At 40.4% G+C, this 21,248-nt stretch overlaps 1 protein-coding gene across 1 annotated transcript in view; it reads right to left on the reverse strand.

Annotated features, from left to right (window-relative positions):
* LOC309609584 (uncharacterized protein) overlaps window positions 1-21,248 on the reverse strand; it is a 136,829-nt gene that overhangs the window by 95,385 nt on the left and 20,196 nt on the right. Inside the window, exon 2 of the mRNA XM_082351313.1 lies at window positions 21,065-21,137. Coding sequence (XP_082207439.1) covers window positions 21,065-21,103 — 39 coding nt within the window. The 5' untranslated portion in view covers window positions 21,104-21,137. The remainder of the gene's footprint in view (window positions 1-21,064; window positions 21,138-21,248) is intronic.

A 21,248-nucleotide genomic window follows, 5' to 3' on the forward strand; every position in this document is an offset into this window, starting at 1 on the left:
TGGGCACTTAGATCTTTCTCTATATCATGATTTGAAAGAATAGTGAATCCCTGGAGCTGGAAAGCAATAGGGAATGACGATAGCCAGAGCTGAATTCTCTCTGCTTGTGGTTTTAACAGGGCTTCTGGGTCCCACCATGGGAGGTGTGACACCAACTGCTCAAGCTGGATCCAAGGTAAGTATGGAAGAGGGGGGAAGACATTTCAATTAAAGCTCTTTCCCTGTGAGGTGCCCTCAAAACTGAGATTTAGAAAAGTTGCGAAAGCACTGTGGTTTGGGGGCTAAGGTCCCAGATTCTGAAAGCAGAGATACCATCTCCTCAATTTACTAGAAGGAAGACCCAGTCCAAGTTATTTAATCTCGCTGAGCCTCAGGGGCCCCATCAATAAAATAAAGATGTGCCCATGTCACTGAATTATTGAGAGGATCAAATGAGATCCCTTACAGTTGCATGTGGAAAGTGCTGAATGCAAAGAAGTAATCAAAAGATGGCATGTATCATTATTATCGTTATTACAATGCCTGAAAAACTGATTAATCCATTGGAGAAGAGACCTCCTGATTTTCTCCTCTGTTGAATATCAGTTCACTCTCAGCATGTGGATTTTGTTATCTCTTAGCCTGTTGGAATCAAATTCAAGACTAAAGAGTGAGTGACCCCTACTGGTAGAAGAACCAGTGTATTCCATTCCATCCCTTCCCGTCTGGACTTGTATAAATCTTTAAACAAATATCTCCTAATATTTACCCTACACCGGGTTTTCAAACTCTGGTATGCATAAACGTCACCTGGATTTCTGGGGCGCCATACCTAAATATTCTCTTTCAGTAGATCCGGGGTGAGGCCCAGGAATCTGCATGTTAATCAGTGCCCAGGTGATTCTGACATAGGTGGTCTTTGGGCCACCCTTTCAGAAACACAGACCCTCTGAGTCTCAGGATCTCAGAGATTTTAAAGAGCATCTGTTGAAGCAGAGGGAACATTCACTGATTCTATTTTCTACGCTGAGTAGACAGTATCCACAGTTGACACTTTCTAAATATTAAAGGAATTTTCCAAGGAATAAAAAAAAAAATCTCCAAGTATGTGTGTTTCCGGCCTTCATTTCAGATAGATCATTTGCATATCATTAAATTCTAAGCGAAATGGGATGCTAATGAAATTTGTTGAGTCAAATCAATGCAACTTTAAAATTCATGGAAGCAAAAATAAGATTCCTGCTAATGTATAAACGTAACATTTTTCTCATTATGGTTTTTTATTTCTTGAATATATTTCTTGGCATCTGACATTCTCTATTTTTTGGCATTTTCAATTCCTCTTCTTTTTTCTAAAAATAAGCCTACCGGCACCACAGCCAAGACATTTTTGTAAAAAATTTCATTTGTACATATACACTTAGAGACATATGTGTGTGTGTGTATATATATATGTATATATATATAGATATATGTATATATCTATATATATATATACATATATATATATATTCATTGAGATAAGCATAATGCTTTATTAAATGAATAATTCTTCCTGGCCTTCACATTTTCCTCCTTTTCCACTGTCATCGTCATCATCGTCACCTCATCCAGTGCATATTAAATCATATCCACATTCACTTAAAAGATATATCTCTTAACTAAGTTCAATTATCGTTCTTTCATGAAAACAATTTGATATTCTTAAGTGAGATTGCAGTCCAGATTATAAATTTGGTTTTCTTTAGTTGCACTCAATAAGCATTTATATAGGACCTACCATGTGCCCAATTCTATTAGGCGGGGCTGGTTATTTTCACAAGTCGATAGGGGAATGAAAACCACATTGTGGTGGAGGACGAGTTGGAATAAGGACAAGGTACCACTTCTCTCCACCAAAGAAGCTCTGGAGCAAATCTGAGCTACAGACAGACAGGTCATTCGACCTCCAGTACATTTGAATTCACTTTTATGGATCAGATCATTTTCGTTTCCCTTCCCAGGCACCCCACACACAAATTTGTGCCCAGAGAGCACAGTGGTTGGAAACTCTCCCCTTACACCGTTCTAGTCTACACAACCCTGGCCCAGGTTGTCTAACATTGTTAAATTTGCCTGCCTTACTAACAGGACCTGAGCCAATCCATTTCTAAGGAAGCACCTGCTGATGTGAGAAAAAAAGATTTGGGGCTAGAGGAATATATACCAACATCAGTGCTTGTCTTCAGGAGAAGTAGGGATCATTGAGAGTGATTTGTTTTTTTTATGTTCTCCAAATTTTCCATAATTAAGGTGTTACTTTCACAATTGGAAAAAGTAACTTAGAAAAAGAATAAGGAAAGTGTACCTTAAGCTGAGCTGCCCAACCATTAGAAAATAGGGTGTAGAGCCATTGTTATTGGTGCTACTATCAGATATTCTCATTTGTATTTTAAATTCAAGTGCATATTCAGTTCAAAATATAGTCGCTTTGAAAAAGGACCCTCAACAGAACACACAATTGGTTTTTTCTTGGATGTCAAGATTTCAGGCATGAGTAAGATCGAAGATGGTTCTGTTTTCTTCTTTTTTCCCCTCAAGTTTTCTAAAATAAGCATGAACAACTTTTGTAATTAGAAACATACCAATAAATATTATTTGGAAAGAAGATTTTAGACTTGCCGAAGCCCATAGATATTCGGGCTTGCCCAAATTTATTTCTACACTGCAGGAATTTGCTTAACTGCTTCCAGTGTGGTGGACAGTTTCTTAAAATAACATTCAATGAATTCATTTGCTTTAATGATTTTATAATTAGATATCTTGTAAATATTCTTAATTTTTCAGTCTATCGGGTGTGAGTATGAATTAAATCCAGGAAACTGCACAATTAACAAAATTCAGTCTCCTTTTGATATGGCCTTTTAAATAAGCAAGCATCAGATTTACAATGTGAGACTTGTGAAAATGTCTCATTACCTGGGATTATCATAATCCTGGAAATGACAGATTTTAAGATTTGTAGATTCATTTTAAGACCACAGAGAAGGCTGAAAGAAGGAGCCTATATTTATTGTGACCAGGTGTTCCTGGCCCACTATCTTTAATAGCCGAGACCACATTGCTCTAATCCCAGAGCTCTGCTCAGGAAGGCATAAAAGATATGAACGTTTAAGAGGGCCTGGTAAACTCTTCACCCTAACTTTTCAAAGTGTACCTCGTTCTTGGGGTAGAACTTAGCAGCTTCCAACTAAAGGTGAGAAGTGCTGAGATTTCTGAAAACAGATGTTGCAGTCAGTAAACTCAGTCTATGTCTAAACCATCATCCTACTGGACCAAACAGGAGTAAAAGAAATGGAATTCATTCAAACAAACAAATGTGAGAAGGCAAACAGACATGAAAAGACAAATGACAGAATTGGCTAATTCTAGCCTCAGCCTGAGTGGACTCATCATAGAAATCATTTTTATTCTTATGTTTCCTCTTAGAAGCAATATTTAATATTGAAAACAAAATTTAAGACATCTAATACTTTAAAATAATACCAATCAGAGAAAGGAGAAAGATGCACACATCTGTCTGGTTTCTTTTACAAGGTCCATATTTGAAAGCCAAAAAAGAGATTATATGTTTTAACTATAACTAAGGATGATTTTCTTCAATGGAACCATCACTGAAAGGAAAAGTTTCTTATTATTTTATCCTGGGAACAACTTGTTTTTCATAAAGATTGAATTGATCTCCGAAGGTTATTACTTTAAGCAGCAAAGCAATGAATGTCCTCTAGTGAAGGGCAAGTGGGCAAACTGCTCTCCAACACTGAGACCCAAAGGCCACTGGTTGCCTTGCAAGGATCTCCAATAACTTACAGTCCTTTGAGCTATGCAGGTCCTCTCTGTGGTTCACTTTGCACAGACTAGGACCTGAGTGGCAGTGGAACATAACAGTTAAGGGCTCTGGAGCCAGACTGGTTGGGTTCAGATCCCAGCTCCCCTGTTCACTCTCTTGTGACCTTGGGTGACTTATTTTAGTTCTTTCTGCCTCTGATTCCTTGTCTGTAGATAAGGATAATAATACTACTACTCTATCACAAAGCTGTTGTAAGGTGTCAATAAAGTTATTCCATGTAAAGTTCTTAGAGCAATGCCTAGAACATAATAAATTGGAAGTATTAACTGTATTCACAAATACAGTCAGTGTGAAAATATAAATAAAAGAGAAGTCAAGAAGGAAGAAAGAAGAATTGCCAAACAGTATTGTGAACACTGTTTTTGAAAAATTAGAAATTATATGCAGATGCTTTCATGGTTCTGAGTTATGCAGTTGGGGAGTTTTCTCTTACATCTGGGTGAAAGTCTCTAGGAAATATGAGGGGAGACTTCTATACTATCACCCAAACTTTGCCATAAACAAAAACGAACCTCCCACAAGGCTGAGATTACGTTTTTAATGAAACAGCAGTCACTTGTGAGACGTTTTCACCTATAAAAGTAATGGCCAAAACTTGTTCTCAATTTCACTTAGAACCCACTGTGTTAAGAAGTGAATCTCTTGGGGAGCAAACATCAATTACATGCCTGTGGAAAAAGTATTTTTTAATCGCACGCAGTCAGTGGAAAATGGTACAGAAGAATGAGGAGGTTATCTAATGAACGGGAAGCACAACGACGAATCCAATTCAACAGATTTCTCAAAGGCCTTTCCAACAGCTCTTACAGCAGCCAAATGAAGGGGAAGGTAACAGTGGATTATTACCTTTCACTCAACACTTCTCCTTCTGCCAAGAATTTTTTAAATGTCACAGGAATATAATTCACATGCTTCACAGATTGTGAACAATTTTCGCTAAACCTTCCACCATGTTTGTGTCCAGCAGCACCCAAGCGCCACATAATCTGAGCACAACAGCAAATGGCCAACATCTGCCCTGCCACTCAAATGCCCTGGGGTATAGAGTGGAGGACTTCAGGTGGCTCTTGCCCACAGAAGAAGAAAAATCAGTTCTTCTGGGGATGAGGCACGGTGAACATAACGGCAGCTCCTGCCAAAATATTTGAAAAGCTGGGAGCCATCATGCAGAGTGAGTGCAATGAGAAACTCCCACTGGTGCTCATTTTATGAACTTGGCAGGTTGTAGATAAGGAAAGGCACTCTGGATCATCACAGTGCCAATCACTCACAAGCCATGAACTCAAGAGAGCGAGGACCACCTCTTTTTAATCTTTGGATGGCCAGAGTTTGACATGGCTCCTGACACGTCAAAAGAAAGATAATCACTAACATGGCTGAAGGCTTACTGTACGCCAGGCACTGTGCTAAAAACTTCACTCCAAGTATTACTCCATTTAATCCTTAGAACCCTATTTTACATTTAAGGAAACTGAGGCACACAGAGGTTAACTGTTTTACCCAATGTCACCCATTAGCAATTGTGACTTATGTTATCAATACTCAACATGTATTTAAATGAATAAGTGAAGTGAATGCATTTCAAGGTAGGCGTCTAGTTTCCTAACATGCAAATTCACTAAGTATGCATATATTATTCGAACTGAAGGGAAAGGACACCAGAAAAAAGGATGAGGAACTCTGAAAATTCCTAGGATTGCTTAACACGGTTGGGAAGACGCATTATTGCATACTGCAGTGATCAAAATACAGTGATCGGGCTTCCCTGGTGGCGCAGTGGTTGAGAGTCTGCCTGCCAATGCAGGGGACACGGGTTCGAGCCCTGGTCTGGGAAGATCCCACATGCTGCGGAGCAACTGGGCCCGTGAGCCACAACTACTGGGCCTGCGCGTCTGGAGCCTGTGCTCTGCAACAAGAGAGGCCGCGACAGTGAGAGGCCCGTGAACCGCGAGGAAGAGTGGCCCCCACTCGCCGCAACCAGAGAAAGCCCATGCACAGAAACGAGGACCCAACACAGCCAAAACTAAATAAATAAATAAATAAAGTGTAAAAAAAAAAAAAAAAAATACAGTGATCATCACGCACTCTCCTCCTGGTTATCTTTTTTTTTTTTAATTGAATGTCCCATGATTATACTTAAGTTGGCTTTTAACTATTCTGCATAACCATGATCATTATTGCTGTGTTGTTTGGAGCTAACAGTTTATCGGTCTCCAATACATGGTAGCAATCCCCTCCCACTCCAGCAGCACCTATCTAGTGGTCATCCAAGCACTCATTGGTTCTTCACTCATTCTACGAATTTTCACAAAGCATCTATGTCAGGCTCTGGGGATCTGGTGGTGAACCAGACACAGTCCTGCACTCAGGATCTTGCAGTCCAGCAGGGAATCCTAGTGGTAAACAAGTAATTGCCTAAACAGTTAACAAATTACAATCAAGATGCATGCTCTCAAGGAGAGAGACGTCACACATGAGGGGTGTCAAGGTGGTACTTGCCCAGCCTAGAGGAATCAAGGAAGACTTCACTGAGAGGATATTTAAGCTGAGACCTGAATAGAAAATACGGAAGATGAATGGAAATTTCCCTGGGGAAGGGGATTGGGGACATAATAGGTGAAAAAGTTCCAAGCAGAGGGAACAGCACGTGACAGCATGCCTAAACGCCATGAGGCAGGGAAGAACTGGATGCAGTATGGGTATTTGTTTTCATTATTAAATAATTAACACGTCATGGCTTGGCAATAGAGGAGTATCTTTCTAGAAACTGCCATGTAAGCTGAGCACTAGAAAACAGGATACTGCAAGACAGACCAAGAAAAGTAGTCAAACAATCACACCATTGGCCATGGTGCTGGCAATTCTTTGGAACTGTTTGGTCTGGGAGCAACCTCTGCAGTGTTCATGAGTCTACCAGGAAGATCCTATTGCCTCTCTCAGGCCCTGCCTGCCTCATCTCCTACCACAGAGAATGAGAAGAGAGGGAGAGAGAGAGGGTCCTACCGAATAGCCTCTTCCAAAACATTCATCTGATGCTTATTCAGGTCTTCTAGCAAAACAAAACAGGGTGGCAGCCGGCCTCACCGCATTTCCATTTTCTCCCTCCACACGCTTCCTTCCCTGAATGCCTCCACCCACCTTTCACTTAGACTTATACAACTGCCAAAGCAAACAGAGATGCCTTAGAAAGAAAGAAAAAAAAAAAAAAAGAATAAGAATAAGAAGAGGAAAAAAGGAGAAAGGGGAAAATAAATCCCTTCAGGACTTTTTGCACTTTGGGATTCACACAGCAAAACTATCTGAATGCCAACCGGACTCCTGTAGCTTTTCAAAGCACACAACAACCCAGTCACCCAGCTTAAGTGGCATGAAAAGCAGACCCACCAACTGATTGCATTCACGGTGTGTGGTCCAGAAAACCAATCCATTTGGAGGACAAAGCCCACACCTCTTCTTTGCAAGTTCATTCGGTTTCCTCACTTATTGTTTTCTCCAGGTAATGCCTGCAACCTAAGTAGGATCAGTAAAGTTAGTAGCCCTTGATAAAGTACAGGAAACATGGGCGGGAGGGAGAAGATGGAGGGAGATGCAGGCGGGAGTAGGAGAGCCTCCTTTATCCTGGGACCCAAGGGAAAGTCTGATCAGTCTTCAGATGCCTGAGTCCTCTCAAGGTATGGGTAGCAGAGCATAGAGCTAAAAATGGCTAAATTTTTACATATAAATTAATAGAAAGCTCAATCACAGGTTACTCAGCACTCTCCTAATTTTGAATCCGTAGAGACCTCTCTGACTAAAACACTCCCAATCTGGCATGGAAATGGGGTAAGTGCCACCCAGCACGCGTGGGCTTTCCAATAATCTCAAACCTTTTTCAAGAGGCTGGGTGGGGATTTCATCTTGCCCACCTCTCTACACAGAATCACTCACCATTTATGACTGGCTTTTAAAGGGGAATTCTGAACAAACTATGCACTGTTTAAGCTTAGCCTTAGTTCTGTTTTGAGTTTTAAAGCAATCTCATTGTTCTAACCAAACAAAAAAGTTTTGACTTGAGCAAAATAAATAAGTGTTACCTGAAAGGAAAAATAGATATAAGCTATAGATCGAATTTTCTCCAGAAGATGTTCTCTCTGTCCATAGTTCTTAAAGCAGGAAAAGGCAGAGCCTGCCAGGTAATGGTCTCATTTTCATTTTGTCCTCCCCTTAGTTTCCACAGGAGATAAAGCCAAGCTGCTAGGTTGCCCAACTTCAGAGAGCACCGAGCTTTTGTCAACTGCAGTGTGGATGGTGCAATGTGGGAGAACTGTCCCAAAGGTCTACCAAGGTTAGGGGCTGCAGACCATTCTAGAACATTAGCTGGATGTGCATCAGCTTCTCCATTTACCCAGCGCTTCTCCTAACCACTCTCCAAAATGATCCTTCTTTTTGTCACAAACGTCCCACGTCGGGGAGGAAAAAAGGGGACTAGGGGAAGCAGGGCCAAGTGAGAAACAGGTTTATTAGAAACACACATTTAGCCATCCTGCTGAGCCACGATGGCCCTGAAGAAGCCTAAAATCTGTTCCTTCTTTGCCTCTTCTTCAAATGAAGTATTTCCCACTGCGTGCCATTTCAGCCACCCTCCCTGTGAACATTCCACAAAGATTCATACGACTCTCAGAGCATGTAACTATAGTTCACAGTTGAGACCTTGAGTTTCTTGCGTCACTTAGTTTCCTGTCTCCCCTAAGCTCCTGCTCTTCAAAGAGGGACATTTCTAGGCAGCATCACCACTTCTACTGATGAAGTTAAAGTGACCCTAGCGATACAGGGCAGTTTGAACTTAACAAAGGATTCAAACTAAGCAGGATAAGGTAAGGTGCTTGGAAACTTAATGGCTTGGCTTTTGAATGCTCAGTTCTCAGGCTGTACTCCCGGGAGTATCAAACTTCCAAGACACTTAATATGCTAGTGAAGGTCCACTGCCTCAGCGATGGGCTGTTTACTGTACGGGGAACCAGAGAAAAACAATTTTCCCTGGAAGCATCGGGGAATGCAAAGATACATTTAATAACGATATTTGATGGGGGTGGAGAAAGAACTTTTTCTTTCCCTAGGAGAACTTCCTTCGGCACCACAAAATTAAAGGATTTTCTAACCCTGTCTTCTTTTTGTCTTTCCCAGAGGAGGAAATTGTAAAGGCCGGCCCTTGAAAAATAATATAGTAAAATCTAACTTTATTCCCCTAATCTCTTAATAATGCTGCAGCTGGCCATGATCTATTTAGCATAACACAAAAATAATGTATTTGTACCAAGCAGATTGGAAATGCTTTAAAATAGTGAAAGCTATTTACTTGATTGATTAAGTTAAAGTGTTTACATAAAAGTGTCGTATTTTGACATCAGTCATACAACACCACATCTGGTACTTCTAATTAAATTGTGTGAAAAAAGACGACATTTTTTTATTCAGTCACAACAATATGGCTAACGGAAAGTACAACCATATTCGTCATGCCCAGAGCCTGGGATCTGCAGTATGGCATGTGGCTGCGAAAATCCCCGGATTTGGATCTTGCAAAGCTTTCATAGCCTCCAACACATGTTTTGCCTGAACAAAGACTAAGAAACGGTCCCACCTCTGTGAGTCAACGGTTATTATTTCTTCCTCTTTTGATTTAAACTTCTCCAAGCGCCATCAGTGAACTAAAATGTAATGAGAATTAGAATAAAGTTATCTTAAGAAACTTATGCTCAGAGCCCAGGTAAGGCGCTTTGTTTTGTTAAGCTTTATTCCTGCAGATTAGGAAATAAACTCAAGAAACTTGAATGCGGGTACAGGGCAATGCAACCTTATTATTCATTCAGAGCAGGAGTTCATTTGTATCTTCGCTAAAGTGTGGAACTCATACCTACCTTAAAAATGGCCTGCTCCTTCCTGAAGCACTTGATTTAAACCACTGATATTTTTTTTCCCTTCCCAAATTAAGATGAAATATTTTAAATATAACAAATAAAAGACAAAATGGCTTGACTTGTTAAAGCATACTTGCTTTACTTTTAATATACAAATAATACTTCAAAATCCTCCTTTTTATTTTTTTAAGTTAAATTATGTCCGCCCCATGTGCAGATTCGATTTACTGACTAAGTACACAACCAAATCTAGCCTCCCTGGGAACCATCCATTTGCTTAAGAAGGTGAAGGAGACACTGCTGTATTTTCTTAAAGAGATTCCTGGCATTTTTTTCCTCCTTCGTTTCACCTTAAAGACTACCTTGAGAAATGTTGCCCAGCAGTAAAAGGAAAATGAGTTCAAGCTTCAAAATCAGGAAATTTGGATAGTAAAAATGTAAGTTATAAAGTCAATGTTGATCAGAAAATAAATTGAGCTCTTTTAAATGGGTTAAGTGTCAGCCCTGAGAAGTAAAGACCATCCGACTTCCTATAGAATTATTCATCCTTGCTCAGGCAAATGTCGCCTCCAAAAGGCTCTTAAGCTGCAAAAGGATACATTGGGCCAAAATGGTAAAGTATTTGAACACACATACGGGGTATGCACTTATTTACCATGTACTATGTTCAATTTAAAGAAAATAAACGTGAAGCCAGGAACCATGAACAAATAGAAGGCACAGTTTCCTATAATTGCAAGGGGGCTTAGGTAATGCTCTATGTGGTGTTTGATTTAAAATGTTAAAATATTAACAGAAGTTTTCTATAGTGGAGTGTTCCTATCACAGTGAAATGACTCATAAGAATGCTAAATTCAAACCAGATGGGCACAAACATTAACTAAAAAAAAAAAATCAGATTTTTTAGGGGTCAGCATGGGTCTTCATAAAAATGAAGACCTTGTCTGGGTTAGTGAAAAATGAACTTTCAGTGATAAAAAAGAAAACAAGAGAAAATATTAGTGACTTTATTTTAATTATACAAGCCACTGTCAATTAGAAGAACTAACATTCACAAAACTTTACATTGCCATTTTAATTTGAAAAAGATGACTACGGTAATCCTGAGACTTCAGATAAACAGGTACTTTAATGTCTCCTGTACAGCCCAAGTCAGGGACACATGAATTCAGCTGTGTACCATGCTAATATTGTACAAGAATCTCTTTGCTTCCCACCAAGAAGTCATCCTCATTGAAGATCAGTGTGGTATAGAAACCTCCAACCGTCCACCCACGGCCTGATGCCAGCCTCTGCTCTTCTTTCAACAGACCACAGAGGAAAATTCTCATTGCCGGGTCAGACACCCCACCAAATCTCCTCTGCTCTCTTGTTGAAAAATATGTTCCCTTGCACTTCTTCCTTTTTGTTTCTTTCCTCCAGAGCTTTTTACCATTTGCAGATTGTCTGCAACATGTGCTGTGTTTAACTGTGTACATTCCCTATGAGAAGAAAAATATGTGGGCTCAGAGTTAATATTGTTTTTGACTTATAGGGAAATTCCAGTTGTGTTTAACTTGGACTGTGGGATCCAGGAACTTTACTGCGAGGAGAAACGAATGTATTTTGAGCAAAAAATGTGTACGGGGAGTTCCCTACTGTTTTGTTGCTGGAATCTTGGACAACACAGGGAAAAATGACAAGCACATAATTTAGTCTGGCAGCCATACCACTCTGTGCTGGGAGCCTGTCAGTTCTCACTAGCTAAGTAAGGGCTGGGCTGCTTTGGTGCAAGGATGAGAGACCTCCCAGGAACAAGTAGGTACTTCAGGAAATGGTGTTTCTCATTCAGTAGGTGGCCTCTCCTCTCCGGGGCTGTGTGAATCGATGTCCCGCGTGGTGTTCAGGGCACTGTGCTACACTGAGCTGTTTACCTTTTGGATGAAACCTAAAACCACAGACCTAACCATTTGTGGTCACCAGAGATCTTATGGCAGACTTTCTAAGAGCAGTTGTGTTAACTCCGGAATCCTGGCTCCAGTCCAACTAAAGTAATTACATTCTGCCTCCCTAAAATTCCCCCTGCAGTTTCAACTGAATATGATAGTCTCAACCCTCCACCTCACAGCGTTGCTGGGCATGGCGGTTAGCATTCCGTGGAGGCGCAGTCTGTAATTCCCTGCGGGAAGAAGTGATTCCTCGGTCCTCACCAAGGTGCGGTGGTACTTAATTAATTAGTGCTCATAAAAGCATGTGGAGAACCTCAATTTAAAAGTGCTCCTAGTATACAAAGGGGCAGGAGTGTCCACGTGTTCATTTGTCCGGAAGAGCGAGCGGTCAATGTGCTATTGGATGGCTTTAATGGAAGTACAAATTCAGGACAGGAGAGGGACAGTCCCACTGCCCTCCAACCTAAAAATATCATAACTGGGCCAGTGTATTCAACTCTGGAGATGCATGTAAGAGAGGTACCTTATCTAAGAGCAGCATGTCTTCAGAGGCCACCAGAATGATGAAGGATCTACAAATGATATTGTGACATGCCCAAAGGAATAGGGAATGTTTAACCAAAAAAGAAACGAAGGAAGGAAGCGGAGGAGGGAAAGAGGGAGGGAGGAAGGCTGGAAGGGAAGGAGGATGAGAGGGAGGGAGGGAGGAAGGACGAACTGACGTTTGAAGAGCAAACATAATTTATTGTCCCATAGAACAGAACCAGGACCAGTGGGTAGAAATCACAGAGAGGCAGAGAAAAGCCCTTCCTCCCAGCCCTAGCCTAGAATATCTTTTCCCACTATCTCTGGGCATCAATTCAGCTCTCACCCATTCACTAAGTTCAGGTCTATCACCAGGCGAAATTCATTCCACCAAAAACTCATCTAACACCAAACTCACTCAGTACTTAAAATCTGTAGCACTGATTTGGCCCTTATCATAGGCTTTCAATGGAGATCTCATTAATTCTAAATATCTTTTCTCATTAATATGTCTCTAAGATTTATCAGAGCAGGAACCATGCATTATATTTCTCCATATCTGCAGTAGTGGTAAACAAAGTACATTCAACCTAGTTCTTCACAAAAGCTATTTATTAAGAGACTATGACATGTGTGCTGAGTATACAGAGATGAATAAGACAAACCTACCATCAAGGGTGAACTCCCACTGTATGGCATGAATTATTTTTTAAATAAAGAAAGAAAAGAAGGGAAAAAATCATATTGGAAGGTTCAGGAAAGATTCTCAGGAAGAGGTGGTCTTTGAGGTGGCCCTTGACAAAAAGATGTGTTTTTAATAGGCCAAAGTGTCAGGGGGAGACATTTTAACAGGGAAGGAACCTTAAAAGCAAAGGCCTAGAAATGGGAAAACATGGGTTAGTTTCTTGGAACTAAGTAAAGATGTTTCTTGAAATAGGGTATAAGTGAGGGGAGAAGCAGGAAACAAAAGGAAAGGCTAGTTGGAAACATATTTTGGAAGACCCTAAGAAATTAATCAACTTAGTAAATAACAACGGGCTATTGAGGATTTTATCTTTATTTTCAATGGGGGAAATATTAAGATGAGACTTATGCTTTAAGAGGTTGACATGATAAGGCTGTGTTAGGTGGATTCCAGGGCTGAAGGTTGGAGTCTAGGTCAAGGTAATTACAAATCTAACCAGGGAATGGAGTATGGTGCTAAAGAGGTGGGGGAGGGGAGGATCAAAGGAAATGGAGAAAATTGATTTCACAGAACTTTAACAAGTTTTCTATGGGGATATGAAAGGAGATCTCTAGGTTAGAAATTAGATTTAAAAAAAAAAAAACAGAAATAAAGAAATCAGGAGAAGGACCCAGTTTCCATGGGAAAATGATTAATTTAGTTTTTCACATATTAAGTTCAAGAATTTGTGCTGAATCCAGGTGAAGATTCCTAGCATGTAGTTGGAAATGCAATACTGGGCCCAAAGAAAAAGGGCACAGTGATTATATATATATATATATATATATATATATGTATATATGGCCTCTATCCACATAGGGGAGGTGCCAAGGCGCAGAATATATAGAAAAGAAGAACCCTCAAAAAGGAGGGTCGGCCAGCCAGGCCATCACTGAGGTCAGACATGAAAAAATGACATATGACTTGATGATTAGAAGGTCACTGGTGACCTTCAAGAGTAGATTTCAGTAGCCAATTGAAGGCGCAACATCTCAGGAGAAAGTAGAAATGGGAATTAATGTAAATATAAGGTTCTAGGAGATTTAGAAAAGCTGTCATAAAGCATATGATAAAAACAGAATCAACAAGAGATAGATTTTTAAAGTGCTGAGTAATAGTGAGTGACCTTTGGAAGTTACCCTAAAGATATTGTACACACCAAAAACAAAACAACACACAAAAGTAAAATACTGGCTAATGGTTTTTCTTAGTAGTGCACTGCATCCTGATAGTTCACTGAGAAGACAATAATAAGGGTTGATCTGGGTGGGGATTTGGTTATTCGGGAACCAGGAAGTGTAGGTTGATAGAAGGGGCAACAGGAAATTGACTCTCAAGGATGGAATCTAATGAGGTTGGTGGTGAGCTTGGCCACATGCTCAGGTTAAGCAGAAATAGGAAGGAGGAAGCAGAAGACACATTCGCAGACACCTGCCCAGCACCCTGGGAAGTGCTAGGGGTATAGCGATGGAGATGCATGTATCTCTGAGGGAGTGTTCAAAGTGGAAGAGCAGGAAACACTTGCACTGATGATGATGTACAGGAATGATGATCAAACTCAGACTCCACCACTTACTAGCTATGTCATCCTAAGTAAGTAATTCATTTACTAGCTATATCATTCTAAGCAAGTAACTTAACCTCTAAGCCTCGGTTTCCTAGTCTGTAAAATGGGGGTGGCAACCCACATCACAGGGTTGTTATGAGAACTAAATTAAATAATCCACGTGCTTGGCTCAAAGTAAGCACCGAATGAATGAATTTCACCAACTTGCCATGTTCTCTTTAACCTGCTCCAGTCTGCAGCCGTCTAATCTATCCCTTCCTTCCTGTCTACCAGCCTCACCCTCTGTGAAATCACTCCCATCCCTAACAGGTTAATGGTGTGGTGCACCCAGGGGAGTAAGTTAAAGATTATGAGCCTCAGCCTTACCAAGTCTTGGTGAATTTTCCAGCCCTTTATCTCTGTCCCTCCAACCCACAGCGGAAGCTCAGATTAATAGCTAAGGGACTGTACCTAAGTTGGGATGGGGGAAGTGGATTCTCTCTTTAGTTGCTGGGCTTGGCTCCAAGATTTCTCTTTCCTCAGTGGAACACCTTAGCTATGAGTCATTGCTCAGAACCATTTCCTCAGGGAAGTTGGTAAGGAAAGAACATGAGTAGCAAGCCCCTTAGAGCTAGCTATTGCCTAAGAACAGAGGAGGAAGAAGAGATCCATGCATGAGGGGGGATCCCAGTCTCTTTGTGCTTCTCTTGGGCCCAGAGACTTTTCCTTTGCAAACAGTGCCATCTATACATCGGAAGGGTAAGAATTTAGTTCTTTACTTCACTTTGAGGAGACCATGGTGTATTTTGCCTTAAAAATAAGTTCCCCATTTTACCAACTTCACAATCTTTCTATTCCACTTTCAACACCAAGGTAAAAAATGAAAAAAATATTTTTTTTAATTGAATGAAATCAAGTTTTTCTACTTTTTGGCATGAATCATGACTTGTCCCAACGATTCGGCAAATTACTATCTCTAAATTCTAAGAAGGTGTTTTCGCAGCTCCTCTTTTTCTTCTGGAGATCATAGATAGTCCAAAGATACAAAATGACTAAATGTTTTATCAAGAGAAAAGAGGGTGGGTGACATAGAATAAGGGTCCTTCAAAGAGGGTTCAAGACCAGGAAGAAAAATAACCCGAAGTTGTAATCTGTCTTGTACCAGCACTTAAACAAGACCAGCTGTAAACTTCCTCTTGGAGAGCCACAGGCAGGCTGGGAAGTCCCCTTATGCCAACACCTTCACTTTACAGGTGAGAAGCATTAAAACTGAACGAAATTTTCTTAAGCTCCATTAGAAAAAATAGATTTGTAGGGGGAGATTAGATACAACCTGTATAGTCCTAAGGGGTTAGTTCATTGAACCTATGTTTTGTTGATCTACTAACTACAAATACAAATGCAAGAGGGACCAGTACATACTGGGTCCTTGAACATGCAAAAGTATTTAATGATAATGAAAGGAGAAGAGGTCAAGATTTATCCATTGAAAACTGTGTGGCATATCTCATTTCAGTCTCTTAGTATCCCTCTGAGAATGGTATGATCACCTTGTTGTAAAGATGGGAAAACCTATTTGCCTAACGTCACACAATTTGTAAAATGTGAAGTGAAATATATCTGGCTTCCAAGCCCAATGTCTGTTTGTTTGTTTGTGTTACAACACACACATTTTTTTTCTGTGTTGATTTCCCATCAATCCTGGCTTTACATGTTAAAATCCCATTTATAATTCCATTTTAGGAATAGCTCACAGCTTGAACCATGTAAAGGTCTTCACATGGCTTACCATCAAGTAGCCATTACTTTTAATTTTTCTCATCACTTCCCATCTCGGTACCAACTAATCATTCCCCAAAGTGATCTGCAAATCAGATCCAGGAATGAGGGAAAGGTGGACAAAGGGGAATCCATTCAATCCCACCTTCCACTACCAGATCAAGGCTCTACCTTCACCTATTTGGCCAAGGCAAAGATAATTTATCCTGCTTGAAAATGAAAGTGAAACTTTTCATTCAAAAAACAGCTAGTGTATATCTTCTGGTATTCTTGAAAAAAGAAGTTCAACCCAGAAATTCTATAAGGTTTTCAGCCTCATGGGAGGCTGTCTTTCTTTCACAAAGGCAATGACAAAGAATATTTTCTTCAAGGCAGCACAAATCATTTTTAATGAAAATAAATGTCACAATACCCTCTGTAATTAATACATTCATTCATTCTTTCAACAAATACTTCTTAACTACTGATTATGGATTAGGCACTATCAAACTTGCAATTTATCCTCAGAATTGAGATCCTAAATAAGCCAAGGTCTAGGCACACTTACCTCCCTAATGTGATCCTAGCATTAAGGTATATGTTTCCATCTAGTTAGGCAAATCGTTAGTTAGCCTTTTCATAAAAAAGAAAAAAGGACAGATTTTATTATGGAAGCTACATGTGTTGATACTAGTTGTAAGGAAGAGCATAAAACTTCTAAACTTGATAATAAAGTTTCAAGCATTTCTTGCTTCCCACACAAACATATATCCAGCCACAAATATACAAACACGATCCTCCCACAGAGTTCTGGCATTTCAGAGAGAAGGAGGCATGAAGCAAGAAGGTCTCACCTCATGGTCTCTTTGTTTCCCAGCTAACATATGTAATGGGATCCTTTCTGACTTATTTTATTGGAAGCCCAATCAACTACCCTCAAATGATATATATATTTTTTTAAATATAAAATACAAAAAATATTTTCATAATGTGTCTAATTTGGTCCTCTAGAAAGAAAGGGGATTTCAATATCTGTGCTCTCACTTTCATTACTCCCTTGGAGATAAAGAACATCTTTCTTAGAAAAAGTCAGGGGTTTTTGACAGAGAAAGTGAAACTCAGATTACTTAATTAATTCACCCAATCACACGTATGGTTTCTAAAAGGCAAAAGTAAAAATCAGACACTGTTCTTGGAACTGCTACAACTATTTTGGCACACAACAATTTCACTTCCAGGACTTTATCCCATAGATATGCTCACACAAGTGTGCAAAGTACAAATACAAGGATGTTCATTGGTGTTAGAGAAAAACTAGAAATGAGAAACTAAGTGTCTTTCAACGGGGGATTGGTTAAATGAATTAGGATACATCTACAAAATGGAAAATCAAGAGTTGCTTTAAAAAGAATGATTTAGGTCAACGTGGACTGATATGGAATGACCATAATATACAAGATCTTTCCACTCCCAGTTTAGTGTTCAGTATACCATGTTGCCAATTTCAGTCAGTGTTTGATCAGGACAGCAGAAGCCGCTCTATGTATTTGAAGCAGGAAGGGCTTTCACAGAGGGAAATAGAGGCTTACACAACTATTGGAAGGGTTGGGGAAAAATGGTCAGGGAGGCTATCACCAAAGATCTCAATCTGCAGCACTATGTTGGTGGCTCTCCAGAGCTCTTCCAGAAGCCTTTCTGATGGTCTCAGCACGCACTTAAGCAAATGAGTTTCCAAAAGCCACTTCCAACTGTATCAACCTCTGAGAGTACCAAAGCAGGCAATAAGCAGGCGCTCACCCAGTAGCAGCTGTGAACCACTCTTGTGTCATCTGCCCACGGGTTTGCCTGAAAATACCTCTGGAGAGAAATGGCCTCTCCTTCTCAACTTCCTTCCAGACCTCACCCTTGGGTCTCACACTGGCAGACTCAAGTCTAGAACAAATGAAGAAGGAGATCCTGGGAAATGTGATGCAGAGGAGATCAGGGAGGGGACAGCAACAATATGGGTTTGACTACAGACAGTCCCTCACTCTGCCTTTTACAATAGAAGGTGGCATAACAATCCTTTGACTGGTGGCCACAGGCATATGTGAAATAGAACTTTACAACAAAAAAATTAATTTATATCCAGTTTCTCTAAAATAATATCTTTAGAACATGCACCCAGTTTTCTCATGAAGGTAGACGTCATATCTTATAGTCAGAACTGAGAAGTCCAGAAAAACTTCTGAGCTTCAAAAAATTTCATATCCTTTTTTACAGTCCTTACAGTAGATAGAAGAATCTATAGAAAAGTTTGATCTTTTCTTTTATGTGACAATAACATTAGTTAATATTCAAATCTGTCTAGTGTTCATTTGGGTAAAGTGCTTTACGAATGATGTTTTCCTGCGATTGTCTAGTCCCTGAGCTAAGTGGCACTAGCCTTATTTCACAGGTAGGGAAAATCAAGGGTAAGAAATTCCTCTTAAAAAAAAAAAAAAAAGAAATTCCTCTAGATCACACTGGGGTTATTTTACAGAGCCTAGACCTGAACTCTGACACACTCTAAAACCCACGTTCTAAACCACTCTTTGTGAGGGGAAAAATGATGTGAATCAAAAACTCTAAAAATTATGTTCTTTATGAAATACTAATTGGGGAGCTGGGGCAGAGGGAGAGAAATGACCTATACTTGAGGCAAATATTTAATAAATCTTGGGTTTAAACTAAAATGCTGAATGCTTTTTAAAATCTTCTAAGATATTTGAGCTATTGTTATTTAGGCGTCTGTATTGCCAGTGATACCCAGTCACCACATCCAAAAAAGAGAGAATTCATTCATAGTGCAGAAGAACTAAACTAATTTTTTTCCTTAGAGAAAAAGAAACTGAATTTCTCTAAATGTTTAAGCAATTATAAACACAATTATAAACGTGGGCTCTAAAATTTCAAAAACAATCTCGAACATGGACATTGAAGTCACTCAGTTAAATATGGTCATGCTTATAAGATTCAATTGTATAACAGAATGTTCCCTAGATGAGAAAAGGCTTTCACTTACTGTAGAGACTCGACTTACCCGTTGAAAAGGTGACTTTATCTCTGTCCCGAGGCAGTAAATTAAAAAACCCAGTGAAATGAGCAAGAAGTGGGAGAAGAGAAGCCCTTGGAAAGAGGGAGGTAGAGGGCTTCCAAGCAGAGTATAACAGTGCGAATTATTAAGAAAAAATACATAGTGTTAGCATCTTTTTGCCCATCACCATCCCAGAAACAGAAACCTGTACTGCATTTCTAAGCTCATCAACTGGCCTTATAATACTGACTCCCCAGCACTGCTGCCCCCAGCCCTCACTCAGGTTGGGGAATAAGTAGTAGTTCCATAGATTATACACACTGAAGATTAAAGTGGGTAAGCCCTTGAGGGGAAAGTGATGGAGTTGAGATCATAGGGGAGTTTGAGTTTCTCTGAGACTGGGGAAGAGACGAAGGACAAAGTGAAATGTAGCATCCTTTACACAGAGGGATGGCCATGAGATGCTGAGCCTGTGGTCAGGGGAGGATTACTGGGAGAAGTATCTCTAAGCCTGGCCAGAGCATCATGGCCGGAGACAGCAGGCAGAGCCGAGTACAAGACAACCGCACTGGGCAGCAAAGAGAGTGACAGTAAAGATGAAGTGCTCCCAGACTGCTGTCTGTCCCCACTTTTTGTTATTACTTAAAACCAGGGTTCCCGCCTGATACTGTAGTGTAAAGAAAGACGCTTCCTAAATGACCGAGGACAAAGTTATGGCCAAACACGTTTCTGGTTGAAGCAGAATAAACTTCATATAGAAAAGTAAAGTAGGCTTCTGGTTAAAGATAGCAATAGCCATCTAAGGTCCAAGATGGTGGCATAGGGAGAACCTGAACTCACCACCTCCCGTGGACACACCAAGTCTACAGCTACATATGGATCATTTCCCTCTGAAAAAGATCTGAAAACTAGGTGAACTGCTTCTCCACAACAAAGGATACAAGGACCACAATGATATGGGTAGGAAAGGCAGAGACACAGTCTTGGCAAAAATTGCATTCCCAGCATGGCATGACAACACGCATAGGGAGGAATCTCACCAGTCCGGTGCTTCCCCCAAAAGAGAGAGGAGTTGTCGCCCCATCAAGCACCCCAACCCCTAGGATCTGCACCAGAGAGACAAGCCCCAAAACGCGTGGCTTAGAGGGTCAACGGGGCTGATGTCCAGGGACCCAAAGTGATACAAGAAACTGAGATTCCCCTTCTACAGGGCTCATGTACAGTCTCTCTTGTCCCGAGATGCATTTAAAAAACAGCAGTTTGAAAAGTGTCTAGACTATTACATGAAGGAAACTCATTTGCTGATCTAAAAGCATCTGCTGGAGGAGCAGGGGACAGGTGAAACTCTCCCTAGAGATGGAGCCACTGGTGGACAACATTACGGCACTTTCCTCCTGCCCTGCAAGCACAGGAGTGGCTGTGAAAAAGCTCTTTAGAGCTCTTATGTCCTATTACCATCAGTAATGGCTTTAAGAAAACTTACAGAAATAAGTTCATTGAATTTTAGTACTTGAAAGCATGGTTTCATATCACCAAATCTGTACCAAATACTGGTTAATTTGTAATCACCACTACCTCATAGCTTCTGGTAGTTAACTGGAATATCTACTTATGGTAGATTAGAATATTTTTCAGATTCTCTCCCCACTCCACTGATGTTGGGCTTGTACACATGATTTGCTTTGGTCGGTGGAATGTGGGGTGAATGACAAGGCAGCAGTTCGTAGCTTAGGCCTTATAAGGCAACACTAGTTTCCACTCACCTCTCTGGGAGCTTCTGACTTCTGCCATGGGAAGAACATGTCTCAGTTGACCGCTGTTCCTCCAAGTTGGGTCCTGGAATAAGACATGATGAGCAGACGTGAATTCCACCTGAACCCTAACCAACACATAGACCCATGCAAGAGTTACACGCTTATCATTGTAAACCACTGATGTACTGTGGTT

The sequence above is a fragment of the Balaenoptera borealis genome, assembly GCF_965194805.1.
Source record: "Balaenoptera borealis genome assembly, chromosome: 13".
Taxonomy (NCBI): domain Eukaryota; kingdom Metazoa; phylum Chordata; class Mammalia; order Artiodactyla; family Balaenopteridae; genus Balaenoptera; species Balaenoptera borealis.